This window comes from Bradysia coprophila, unplaced genomic scaffold (assembly GCF_014529535.1).
Source record: "Bradysia coprophila strain Holo2 unplaced genomic scaffold, BU_Bcop_v1 contig_151, whole genome shotgun sequence".
In the NCBI taxonomy this organism is placed as follows: Eukaryota; Metazoa; Arthropoda; class Insecta; order Diptera; family Sciaridae; genus Bradysia; species Bradysia coprophila.
Window position 1 is genome coordinate 4,801,475 of NW_023503423.1, and position 14,724 is coordinate 4,816,198.

Sequence of the window (14,724 nt, forward strand, 5' to 3'; positions counted from 1 at the left end):
TGGTCACAACATGAAATACGAAATATTTATTGGTATGTGTGTTTGCCCTTTTAATTAAGAGGGCAAATTGAACTATCAAAAGCGAAACAGTGTCAACGCATACATGTATTGGTGTAAGATTATACGAACTGTGTATATTATACAAACTGATGTTGGGACCACATTTCGTCGTACAAATTTCCTCTCTAGGCCTTTCAACGGTGCGAAACATGCTGCATTAGTCGAGTCACAAAAAAGATAACATTTTTGAAGAGATCACGCTTAGATGAAACTTTCAGACGGTTCAAATCAGGAGTAAGACCAACAGCTATAGTGCTCAGAATCTGCCCTTTTTTTAAACAAAATTTTGAATTGTGTTTTCAATTCATTCAGATAAAATTGATCCAAAATGCTCACTACACGTGGATACGACGGTTTGACAAATGTTCATACGACCTATGAGTGTCAACACAACATTTACAGGTTCTTCGTCTCATCCAGATTTCATGTAACAAAATAATCGTAAATTGAAAAATGTTCTTCATTTGAGTAAATAAAATTGAAAAAAAAAACGTAAAATTATAAAGGTTTACAGTGAACAACATCTCAAATGTCTCACTGTCAAATTTTTCAGAGAATGTCATTGTGAATTTGCAATGACTCAATAAAATTCTCAGAAAAATTTGACAGTGAGACATTTGAGATGTCGTTCACTGTACCAAAGGTATTTCAAGACCAGTTGGCATGATTTTAATACCATGGATTCATTGAAGGTACATCTTATGGATCTTATGGGATGTGACTGTAAGGGATACAAAATTATTTGCTAACACCACTTGCTTTCAAGACAGTAGGTTGCATGGACCCCGAAACGAAGAAATTTATAGACAAATTGGGTTCTTTGATGAAAAAGCAACTGTTGAAATTTAATCGAAAATTACAAAGAATTTCAATAGCAATACAACGTGGAAATAATACTGCTTGCATTTTAGGAACATTAGTGAAAAAGAAATTTGAAGATTTTAATTTGTTGTAATTTTTAATCAGACAAAAACCTCTTAAAAGAGGAAGGGCGACGCAAGTCCTTTACTTACAAAAGTATTGATATCAGAAAGGGTGACGCTCAAGGCTCCGATACGCAAAAATGTAACTTAAACACCAATTCTTTATATTAAAAAAATTGCGTCACAAATGGCAGATGATTTCGGTTCTATTTCTGAAGTAATTCTACTTTCGACTATATGAGAATTCAGTTTTCCCTTTTTTTATTTCCACTTATTTAGTTTATTTTCATTCGCTTTTGTTTTTTTTTTAAATTAAAATAAAATTATAAAGGTTGAAGTTAGACGCTTTCATCAAACCTCTATGGATATTCAAAATGTTTACTCTGAATTTTTTAAGAGGTATTAATTCGGATTGCACCTGTGTAAGCTTAGTTTCTTGTATGTTAAAAATTTACATTCACGATACATACTTGACCGAAATAGTTGTAATAGTGCCACGACAATTAATCTCTCAGTTAGGAGGATGACAAAAATAATTTTTAATAAATTTGTTGTTTGGTTGTCCTCATCATCTGCCATTTGTGACGCAATTTTTTTAATATAAAGAATTGGTGTTAAAGTTAAATTTTTGCGTATCGGAGCCTTGAGCGTCAACCTTTCTGATATCAATACTTTTGTAAACAAAGGACTTGCGTCACCCTTCCTCTTTTAAGAGGTTTTTGTCTGATATCAGTACTTTTGTAAGTTTTAAGGTTAAAGCGCCAGTTACAATATATCAAAAGTTTTTATTTAGAGACGAAGAAAGCAGTTTTATGTGTCCAACAACACAAAAGATAATACCAAAACCACATTTGAAACAGGAAAGTCCAACTACCCGACAATTTTCATATTTGCCACTGTTTTATGCTTCTAAAACACTGAGACTTTATCGAAGACACCAACCTTAAAATTAAAACACTTTTCCAGTTTTGGTCATTTCGCCCATATTCTACTCCCAAAACTCTGAGACTTTGCCGAAGACACCAATTCTTCATCTGCCATACATTTCGAAAATAGTCCAAAAACATAAAATTGAAACACTTTTCCAGTTTTAGGTATTTCGCCCATATTCTACTCCCAAAACTCTGAGACTATGCCGAAGAAACGAACGTTCCATCTGCCATAGTTCCTGAGAATCTAAAAACTGATCGTGACCAAATTTTTGCACATACGGCCATATTATACTCCAAGACTGAAAGTAAAAAAACATTCCAATTTCATCTCCAAACAGCATATCATAACATAACATACCAAGAAACACATACAAAAACTTACACACACACATAAAACGTTCATTTTACATGTCAATATATGTGGCTTGTATGGGAACTTCCTAAAGCCCTAGCTCCTAAACGAGATCATGTCGACCCAAATTTTTAGAATCATGTTAATCATTAGAATCATTAGAATCCAAAAGTCTTAGAATCATGCCCAGAAACTACTCCTAAAATTTCAGCAAAATCGTAGGAGCCGTTCTCGAGATAGATTCCACAAACAAACAAAGGTTGGTAAAATTCATAATTTCAGAATGGGTCAAATCTGACCTTTCCCATACAAAAATCTAGATTTTGATATACAATATCTCGGCCAATTTTGAACCCTATGAAACGTGCGATAGCTCGTTGAACTCGTATTGACGCCCAGAATACGATTATCATACTTTAAGAGTCGTGGGACCCAAGGGGTAAAAGTCAAAAAGTTGCTCTATATATGTTCCTTAGTCCCTAAATTTTTTTTTTATTTTTTGTAGTGTGGACTTGCGTCACGCCTGCTTACTAACGTGCGGGCATGATCTTTCGAAAAGATCGTTTTTTAACGGACTACGTCGATTGTGAGCAATCTTTTTTGTATTAAAAATGAATAAGGAAATCAATCATGAAAGTACACTGTAAAAGAGATGACGACAACGGAAAAATGGTTCAGCCGAAACGGTGTGTGGTCTTACCGTAATGGAAAATGTACAACGACTTATCAATTACTGTAACATTATATTCTGCCGTAATTTGCATGAGCAACTTAGTGAAAATTTTAAACAAAAGAATGTGCTTATTATGTGCTTCAAAAGTATGGAAGTAATTAAAAAGTGAATATTGCTTTGACCGATGTAAACTGTAATTAAAAATGAAAGTTGGTGGATATGCTATTATCGTTACAATCTGTTCTACAATAGTGGTAGTCCCATTGGGTCCTTGGAAATGGATTTTGTGGAGATTGTAAATGTCGATGGAATGAAATTCCAACACATTGTTTAATGAAAACTATAAGCTTCGCGCTTTTGCGCAGCACTCCCACGACTGAAACTTGTTCCTTACATTTAGAAGATTCAAATACATATTATTCTATTGTCCTATCTTTACCTGCGACAGATAATATTTTCAACAGGATTGACTACTGATGAAAATGTTTGGTGAACAGCAGACAATTTTATGAAAATAAATTGTATATCAGTGGTTACGTGGCTCCTGTAAGTAGGCAATATGTTAAAAATTGTCTGTCCGGCAAATATTAGCTGTCGCAGGGAATAGTATCTTACTTCCGAGGTTCCAAGTTGTGTATTTGATAAATGGGGTGGAACAACTTGGAACCTCGTAAGTACAATGCTTTACGTGATTAGGCAGTGTAAATAGAAATGAAACATGCCGTAACACGTAAAGAACATTATCTATCGCAGGTAACCTTCATTGACTCTTACGATGTTTCAGTTTAAATTCGCAATTATCTGTGAGTGTGGAACTCTGAGCTCTGTAAAGTGAACTTTGTTGATTAAATTGTAGGATGGAAAAGGTTAGTTACGCTAAGTTGTAAAACACAAAGTTTCAGTTTAAACAAGGCAGCAGATCAGCACACTACCAACTGTAACGGCATAGAGTCTCGCTATATCTATCCAAACGTTTCTAAGCACAATGATGCATCACATACTACCGCTGCTGGTGTCAATGCCCAATCTTACAATTTGCGTGGAATCAATTCTGGATAAAGCTCAGTTTAATACAGTTGGATTAGTACATTTAAATACGACAGCTGATATAGCGGACATCGTCCATCAACGATTAATTATGGACACAGACTATGCGTGGATGAGATTTGATATGTCCGATCCGTCCACATTGCAACATCCATTATTGATGGACAATTTGTTCACGAATTTTTTTTTTGTGTTTTTTCTCGACGACTTCATCGAGTGGAAGCACGCTTTCAAATTTTTCATCACAACTCATTTTGATCAGAGGGGCAATCAAATTTTCGTTGTCAATAAATATCCAACAACAGATTACCTAAGAGAAATCGGCCATTCAATACGATTGAAAGGACTTTACAATGTAGCAACTGTGTTCTGGAATAAAAGTGGGCATGGTACAGGAATAGAAGCATACAAGTTCGACGGATTTCAGGAAGGTATTTGGAAAGTACCTGTGGATAACAACCAGTGCAGTAGCGACAGCAAAATGTTTTCTCCTGATAAAATGCTGCACCTACACGGTTCCATAATAACAATCTACGGTCAAACTGAACCGCCTAGGATTGTCAAGACAGCTGCAGTTGTAAACGGAAAATACGAGCACAGCATTGGCGGCCACGATGTGCTAATATTGATTGAGATTTTTAAGCATTTAAATGCGACACCAAATTTCAAATTGATGAACATTATCATATACATGATTCGTCCCAACAAATACGAGGGTAGTTACAGTAAGTGAGAATTTTTAAAATCACTTGTTTCGATAGTATTTTTCGTACCAAGTCCGGTGTTTTTCCTACGAAATTTGTGATTTAAATAAACCATGTTACAACGATTAACTGATTGCAAAGAAAGTGTTCACGGATTGTTGAATTGATTATGTCGGCATCCATATTCTGTAACAAATCGGCTCCACTTCCATTACAAAAGCGACAATGAAAAATTTACATTTTCTTAACAGAGCCAGACAACTGCACAGAACAGCGATATTTCAACGTTTCTCAAATAACCAGTTACAAATGGACCTCTCCCAATCCCTATAATGCAGTTGCGATAATGTAAGTAAACTTTACTTGCTCACTATGCAGCATAATAAAGTTCACTGTGTTTCAAACACTACTCTCCTCAGAAATGTGTATAAAGGGGCTGCTATCGAGATGAACACGCAACAAATAAAATTGTCTCGTTTTATGGATACATTACGCATCAAGGACTACACGTACCTCTATCCGCATGACACGGACAATTTTCTAATTGTCGTACCGAAGAGATTCAAATCGAAAACCGAATACGACCAACTACTTAAATCGCCAATAGTTCTCGTTTGGAGTCCAGTAGTAATAGCAGCAACAGTTGCGCGATTAATTTTCAATAAAATTATGAGAACTGACAAAAGTGTCGTCGATGTCTTTCTACAAACATTTGGATTATCCTTGGGAATTTCCTTCAACGCCACCATTTCAACTGCCGCCGAAAATTTACTACTTTGGTGGTTCTGTTTGGGAACAATGCTGTCGGGAATGCTGTTGTCGTCATCGATGTTTCAAGGATTCGCCTTGCAGCTGAACATATTGACTATTAGAAATTTGAAGGAATTGGAAATGTCAGGACTAGAAATTCAGGCTCCAAAATACAGTGAGGCTGTCACGTGAGTATTTTGCCGCAAACAAACAAAAGATTTGAGCTGAACAGCCACTATGTTGCAGTCATTTCTTCGAAAATATTCCTCAAAATCTCAAGGTGACGTACAAACTGGACTTTGAGATAAGTGAGATGATTTTTAATCGAAATACGAGCAATGCTTACGTCATTCGCGAGGGAAAGTTCAACATTCTGTTTGGCAGCGACCAGGATGTTTGGCACGTTATTAAACGATTTGGTAAACAGTTTCCAGTTCAACAAAAAAAAACTTTTCCAATAAATTCAATTCAACAACAGGTTTTGAGTATCTCTCCTACAAACTTCACTTTTTCTCGGCAATTGAGGATCGGATGAATATGGTCGTACAGAGATGTGTCGATCATGGAATAACCAACTATTTGATAGCGAAAAATAGGCGCCTCTTAGGTGGCATCAAACCCAAAGGACATACAATTATTTCAACAGCTACTGAATCCCTCACAATCAGTGACATGGAAGACCCTTCTTTGTTGTATGCTTTAGGTGTTGTATTGAGTACAATTGCATGGATTGCTGAAAGAATTTATTTTAAAATGAAAATTTCGCGTAAAAAGACCAATGAAGATTTCAGAACTGAAAATTGACTTTGACAAAATAATTGTTCCAGTCCAACTTTCATTACCTATGATTGTAATTGAAACCTTAGAAAATTTTTAAAACACATGTAAGGTGAGCTCAGCACATCAATTTACTGTTCGCAAAAATTGCAAAAAATATTTAGATTTTATATGCTTGTGGTAGCTAAGTTGCGTTGAGATGTAGCCGGGAAATTTGTGTAACCTTCCCATGCATTAATAGTTCACCACCGAGGTCAAAAACAAACCTTTTTGTTCCGAGTGACATATACTATTTTGTGCCACCGAGAATTGAAATACGACTCTTTTCAGCACTCATTTTAGTGTTGTAAAGTGACTTATTTCAGCACCCGTTTGATGGGATATTACAACACTCAAAGCAGTGTTGATATGGAATTTGTATGAGTTGTTACAGCATTCGTTTGAGAAAATGCAAAGCAATGTGATCGATCAAATTTGAAGAGTGATTGTTTACAATGAAAATTATGATTTTTTGTGCTCTTGTCTATTTCAATTCTCGGTTGGCACAAAGCATGATGTGTTACACGTATTGTAATGAGATTTTTTCAGCACACGACTATTTCATAGTATGACTAGACTAGACTAGGAAAATTGGGTCGTGTGCTGAAAAAATCTCATTACAATACGTGTAACACATCATGCTTTGTGCCAACCGAGAATTGAAATAGACAAGAGCACAAAAAATCATAATTTTCATTGTAAACAATCACTCTTCAAATTTGATCGATCACATTGCTTTGCATTTTCTCAAACGAATGCTGTAACAACTCATACAAATTCCATATCAACACTGCTTTGAGTGTTGTAATATCACATCAAACTGGTGCTGAAATAAGTCACTTTACAACACTAAAATGAATGTTGAAAAGAGTCGTATTTCAATTCTCGGTGGCACAATAGTATTTTACATAACTAGGGATGAAAAGTAGAGTTTTCGTGTGAATTTTGTTGATCCGAGGCGAAGCCGAGGTCAATAAACACACGAAAACGAGACTTTTCATTTTTATCCCGAGTTATGTAATGGATTTTACATGCTGAGGGCGTTGAAAGTACTGCTTGAAACATGAAAAGTACGGTTTTCGACGCCCTCAGCATGTAAACTACTATTCGTACCACGGACTAAAAGTCTTTCCATTCGCCTTTGATCGAAAACACGACTTTTATTCGTATTCGTATGTTTAGAAAATGTCAAAATGTTCCCCGCTAACACAAATTTGTAATCTCTAGGGCTTCAATGTTGGAAATTGTTCACCTACAGTTAAGAAACTGGAAAGCGCCGTGTATATGATACAAATTGATCATATTGAAATAGACATAGCAAATTGAGAGACCTCATTCTCTTCACACTTCTCACACGCTAAAAAAGACTTTTAGGTCCTAGGTACGAAATGTACTATTTCATTCCGACTGTCAAAACGTGACATTCCGAACAAATCATAGCATCAAACACAAGGTTCTGAACCTTGATCAAACACTGCGGTGTATCACTCAGTCTTATTTGCGTGAGACATCGAAGCAATCTACTCTAATATAAAATTTCATTTTATGCACAGCAATTGCATGAAATGCTTAGCAATACGTAAAAAGTGACGTGAGTGGGAACGAAAAGTGAATGAAAAAGTTAGAGAAAAAGTCGTTGTTTTGGAACTATCCGGTGAGGAAATGTGACGTTTTTAGTCCGCCTGAACGCAAAACGTTTTTCAGACTCGTGTGAGCGAGGTTTCTACCTTCGGCTAGGGCCAGAAACATCGATCTTGTCAGGAAATTATTATTATAATTCACTTTTACATTCGCAATTGAATTAATGTTAGCCACACCATTGTAAATTGTGAAGTGAAGCAAATAAAAAAGTTTTATGAGTTAAGAAGCAAACGAAAGTGTATTAAGTCCTCTAACGCAACTTAAATTCAAATCAATCGAAAAAAAACTGCTAAAGTTTAGCATGAGGATAAAATTAAATTATGCCCAACGCCTTTTCTAACTCTTATCGCTTAGTATAAGTAATATTGGAGCGATCACATGATGTGATTTGCTATCTCGTTTCCAGAGTAAAATTGTTCAAGGGCTGCAGATTGAGATACTTTTACCTGTCGTGATACGATAAAACAAATTCTTTTCCGTGTATCTTCAGTGTCTTACTTTTACCTTACGAGCGCGGTAAAAGATTTTCCCTAGGGGCGGAAGAGCCATATTACCTCTCTAGTAATAAATATTATGCACCTGTGTCCAAATGTTTATTTTGACGAGTTGGTGATTGTGATCCTATAAAGCCGAAGGCGCGGATCACAATCCAATTCGTAAAAAAACTTTTGGACACAGGTGCATATCATTTTTTATGTGTCGATGCAAAGATAAACCCAAGCTCCCGCTCCGAGCTGATGCACAATGCAAGGTAAATATAGTGAGGAGGTATCTCACAACAGATGGCCCGACTTTCCATTCCATTTTTGGCTTTCAACGAAGGGATGAGATGACGTTTGTATCGAACTTTCGTGCCACTGCACACCTGATTCGGTTATATATGGCATTACCTCCTCACTATATTTACCTTGACATAATCTTAGTATTACCACACATAGACACATAATGTATATTACACACTTGTCACGAAGAAGTCGAGGCTTGCCGAGACTGATAGTGACAAGTGTGTAGTCTATTTTATCACATAAGCGAAAACGAGACAGCAACAATTTTTGAATTATTCTTCTAGTTAAGTAATTTTGACATCCGAACACCGCGCATGTGATAAAAGATATAAGACAGTGAGCAGCAAGCACGCAAGATACGAGTGAAAATTACAATATTTTTAGGTAGCAACTCGTGCAATTTACACACACTAATGGTAAGGTCATTTCAGTTAATTGCAAACTGGTTGCCGTTGTTTATTTACAAATTAAAGTTTTTTTTGTGATTACACTCTTTGTTTGAGTTTCGATTTAGTTTTAAAAAAATGATATTCAGTTAACACAAACAGAAATGGTGTTTATGCAACACAATAATGAAACATACCGATTGAGGTACATAAAATGTAGAACTTTCGTTATTATATACGATTGAAAGACAAAGCTGATGAATTCGTGGGACAGTTGATAGAATTCAATTTATGTCGGTCTGTACTTGGCAAATCCGAAGTGGCAAACAAAAAACCAAAAAAAAGAACGAAGTGTTGTGGGAGTCGCATTACAAATATGTTCGATCAACTGTGCTAAAAAATGTTCGTATGAGAAATATAAACGGCAGCATATTATGTGTACATGATGTCGTGTTGTTCAACGAATTTGCTGTTCTGGTTATCGACGTTTTACGATATCAAAATAGGTGATTATTTAAACAAAGATTGAGAGTTTCACGCCAGGAATTTCGATTAAGTTTGTTTGTTTAGCATTACAACCGTGAAAATCATAAGCGGCATCTCACTGTACCAACAGGAAAATATAGAGCCGAAAAGCTTACAAGTGCATTGACCGTTCTGGTAAATTACCAGTGGTAATAGTTCGACGTTCGTTGCTGTTGTTCCAATTTTAGTATATTACTTCCGAGGTTCCAAGTTGTGTATTTGATAAGTGGGGTGTTACAGCCCGACCCGAAGGGGAGAGCTGTATTCCCCACTTGTCAAATAACAACTTGGAACCTCGTAAGTACAATGCTCTACGTGATCAGGCAATGTAAATGAAAATGAAACATGCCGTAACACGTAAAGTTCTTTACACTTTATAAATTCTCATTTGATTGAAATAAAATCAATGGCTAGGTTAGTTCGAATCAAAATCCGACAAAAGCCGAAGTGAGGATGGTAAAAAAAGAAAATGAAAAATTTGTGTCGATTCTGTACGTGTAAATGGTTTATTGGAAATAATCAACGGAATTTACATACCAGACAGCGTATAAGCTCATTTGAAGGATAAAGTTCCACAATTAAAACAGTCACATACGATATCCAATATTCGTTGTTCCTGTGGAGCCACGTACATAGGTTGAGACAAAAAACCGGGTACAAACGAGAGAAGATGATCACGCATAAAACATTGGCAATAATTCTTATAGCGCGTTGAGTTAGGCTATCCGACAATTCAGATTAATCACGCATCGCCGAGTAAGGAACTTGTAATTATGTTCACCGAGCGTAAGCACTGAGCGAGACAAATCAATGATGAAGACCCGATAAACGATTTATTCATTCTTGGTGTATAAACCGGATTTCAATGTAGGAGAATCCGCCATTTGTCATTTGGTTTGTTTACAAAACGCGGCATTTTAATCCGAATTGATGGTAACTCAAGATGAAGCGTTTATTCAGTGAAATTAGATAGTCAAGCTATGCATTAACATAGTTTGTTTACGATTTTTGAGTGTAAAAAGGAAACTACTACGACTTTGACAGCTGTCCTATAGTGACCAGCCGACCACACCCGCCCTGAACAAAAATAAAGTTTTACCGAAAGTGCACCCAAAAATTGATCGCTGTTCTGAATAGAGGGACCCTAGGGGAGTTTAAAACGATGGTCCGTTAAGCTGGACCAGATGCTTCCCCAAACCCATACAACTAAGGAAAGAATTGTATGGGCTGGGGAAGCAACTCCTCTAGGGTCCCTCTATTCAGAACAGCGATCAATTTTTGGGTGCATTTTCGGTAAAACTTTATTTCTGTTCAGGGCGGGTGTGCGACCAGCGAATTTGGAATCAAAAATAATTTACAAAATCTTGGGCTACGTCGTCACTGAAGATGAACTCGATTTTAACTCATAATTTCGACGACCTTCCCTAGCATGAACGGACAACATTTTGTTAGTAAAATTGACATTTCCAGGCAGAGACAACAACTTTGTCGTTAATTATTCAGGCCTCTCACTCTAATTCCGGACTCCTTATTAAGGAATTAAGGAGGTTTCAGCTCAAAAATAAGGAGAAATAAGGGAATTGTTAATTGAAATTAAGGAAAAATAAGGAGAAAAATACAAATTTTTCAACTTAAAATTTTCGCTATTTTACAAATTTAACGAATTTGTCATGAACTGTAACAATACTCTCTCTAGCAACCAAACTCTCAGCTCTCTGTGCCAAATTCACACCTTATTTCTTTGTATTCTACAAACACTATTCTACATTTTGACTGACTACGCTGTAATCTAAATGTAAATTCCAAAGGCGACTGGATTCTTTCACCACCTTAATAAAAGCAGTTTGTTTGCTAGAGAGGGTATTGACTGTAAGTGTCTGTTCGAAGTACAAAATCGGTTTTTCATGTTTTTTGAAGTGTACCGAGTTTACTCGACTTCGAGCAACGAAAATTGATATTTATCGAACCAAATAGGGTGTGTATGGTATCGTTCGAAAGTTTAGTAGTCTATAGACTAAAGACTGCAATCAATATTTGCACATATCAATTTGATTAGCAGAGGCTTTAGGTTCGAACTGTTTCACGGGGGTGCACAATTTTTTTTTATATATTTTGTCCGACACCTTCTGATGGGATCTTTACTGAATACGTTCAGCGGATTTTTATCTAAGAAATCCTGCTGAGTCACTTATTGTAATGGAAGACTCAGTAGGCACTATGCTACTAAACTTGCAATAGAACAAACAGTCATGGGGTTTTATTTCCATATGATTGTCCACTTTTTTTGTTATGGGTAAGTTTCGCAGAACTCTTTCATTGCAAGCCTCCAATTTCGATTGAAGATCGACCTTATTTTCGAATATAAGTTCCTAAGGTTAATCGGTACTAACCGGTGATCATAACCAACATTTGTGTCTCTTGTGTCTCTTGCTTCAATTATATCGAAAAAAAATAATTTTGGAACCCCTTTTTGAGGGAATGCCATTTACTTTGGCTTGGCCTCTACAAGTCCGAAAATAAGAAATTTCAAAAAAATGTGAAACAGTTTCTTTTAGAATTGAAAGGCGCATAAATGAGTCATTCCATTCCATTTTAAAAACATTTGTCTTTGCCACCACTTCACTTTTCTATTAGAGTTCTTTGTGTTAAATAATAAAAGTAATTTTAAAATCAATGTTTGCCGCGCAGCGATTTTTTTTTTTATTAATTTTTGATTTTCTGTCAGTAAAATTTGCGAAAAATAAGGATTTTTTATCAAAATAAGGAGTTTTTCATAAAAATAAGGAAAATCAAGGAAATAAGGAGGTGTGAGAGGCCTGCGTTAATTTTCGTCCGGAACTTCAAGTCCTACAATATGTTAGCCAAGAGTACTTCGTACGAGCAGTGCCGTCTTTTCCATATGGTCTTTCCAAAATGACAAGAACAATTTACTGTTTCAATGTACCCGCCCAAAAGGTAAAAGGCGGCATTGCGTACAAAACTGAAAATTGTCACGAGCCATTGTCATTTGAGTCAAAAAAATATGTCAAAAACAAACGAAAGGTCGAATCTGGGTATATTGCATAAATCGGCGAGTTCGTTGTCTGTTCAGTTTTAGAATAGCCTGCATAGCCGGCGCTTTTGTATTGATAGTTAGATAAGGAAGAAGAAAGCAGAAACTTATTCTCACCAATTCCTACGTCTCACTTAGCCTCCGACATTATTCTCGCGACAAAGGGAAGCATAACACTCGAAGCGACTATAATCAAATCAAAGATTTATATTTCCCTGATTCAATATTCGATCACGTGACCAACGAATTAACTTTAACACAAAATTGACGTCATGTCACCGAGTGTCGTGTCTCTTTGAAATTAAAACTCAAATTCTTCATATATCAGACATGCCTCACAGACATGTCGTACGATGGAATTCTAGGAATTTGTATTCGTAGCAATTAGAAATTAATTTGTGCGATTTTTCTTCGGGATTGTTGCAACGGTTGCATTTTGAATGTAGCCAAAATGAAAACATTTTCAATTCGAAATTGGTCTACGGTATTTAGGGTTGAGACTGTCTTCAAAGATATCCGAATGAAATTGATTAGAATTTATAGTTTCGCCGCTTCTTCAGGTTACCGTTTCAAAGAGACTTCATCACATTTTGGGTGTCCCAGTTTCAATTGATACCGCGGTACAAAGACACGGTTTCATACCCTAAAACATAAACGAAATAGAAACAAAAATGGAAATTCACTCACCATTTGAACTCTTCAAATCTCTGTGAATAATTGAAATTGGCGCTCCATTGTGTAAGTAGTTCATACCCCGACCAATTTGCATCGCCCAATCAACTAACACATCCGGCGGAATTTTTCTGCCAGCTAAGACACGATTCAACGGACCGCCTCGGGCAAATTCCATGACCAAGCACAGATTCGGTGATTTTAGACAGACACCTTGCAGCGACACAATATTCTCGTGTTTCAACGACCAGAATAGTTTGGCTTCTTGTAACACATTCTCTCGCGTTATTTCAATGTCTTCATCTGGGCTCTGTCTAGCTGCTTTGACTGCCACTTCTTCGTCATTCCAATATGCGCGATGCACTTTTCCGAATCCTTGAACAAAAGAAATGGGGAGAAATTAGAAGACTGAGTTTGAATTCTGGCAATAGATCAGATCAGATTGCAACAAAACATAGAGGTAAGACCTCCTGTCCCAAGTAATGGTATCACCCTATGTAGCCATTGCAAAATTTTCTATTTTAACCAAATTCATTTCAAACTTACCACCGACACCAATCACCTCCTTCAGTTCGAGCTCATTGTAATCTATTTCAACCGGTTGAATGTCTCCAATTATGTCCGATGGAACGTTTAACAGCATCGGATCGTGTTCGGTGACGAAATTCGATGGAAATATTCCCACTTTATCACCAATTTTACCCGTCCACCAGCCTTCATCGCCAGATATGTTGCTGTCTTTGCTCAAGACATAAACAACAATTCCGCATTTCAGCGACAATTCGTCTTCGCCTTGAGCATGATAGTCGTACAACGCCGTCCATAGTGGCATATCTATATTATCACCCGTTGACATATTAGCTGTTTGCCCGGGAGGCTGAGGATCAGTCTCGATCAGCGGAGGCATTCAAAAAAACAACATTCTTTCTTCGAGCGATCAACAAAAGCAGACACTACCACTGAACACACAACAAGGATTTTTCTATCGATATTTTGATTATTTTTCCACGCACAAATACGATCAATGCAACGTTGCTAATTGAACGACACGTTTGGTTTCGAATAAAATACACAAGAAGCACTCATTATCGACAAATATTCAACATTTTGCAAGTTAGTTTGTGGTTCGTGTTTTTAACTTTGTGCAAAACTTCACTTACTTCACCGCCATTTTGATTAAATGTCATTCGACTCGTTTCTCTCCTGCTGGAACAGATGGCGCATATGTCTGATGTTTTGAAAACAATTTTTGGTTTTGAGGCTCGAATTCGAAGTATGGGTATGGGCTGCTAATATAAATAAAAACTCATAATTCGACGAGAAGCCGATTACAGTTCCGGGTAAGTGTTAGTTGAAAAATTGTTTGTAATAGTAGGAAAATATCTACACCTTAGCGGAATGACTAT

General features: G+C 36.5%; 1 protein-coding gene across 3 annotated transcripts in view; it reads right to left on the bottom strand.

Moving 5' to 3' along the window:
- The window catches only part of LOC119074564 (mitogen-activated protein kinase kinase kinase-like), a 66,967-nt gene extending 52,484 nt beyond the window's left edge, over positions 1-14,483 (bottom strand). For all 3 annotated transcript variants that reach the window (XM_037180785.1, XM_037180784.1, XM_037180783.1), the window contains exons 1-2: positions 13,865-14,483; positions 13,334-13,693 (exon numbers count right to left, since the gene is read on the bottom strand). In XM_037180785.1, the coding sequence (XP_037036680.1) occupies positions 13,334-13,693; positions 13,865-14,225 (721 nt within the window). In that variant the 5' untranslated portion in view covers positions 14,226-14,483. The remainder of the gene's footprint in view (positions 1-13,333; positions 13,694-13,864) is intronic.
- Positions 14,484-14,724: the final 241 nt, after the last annotated feature.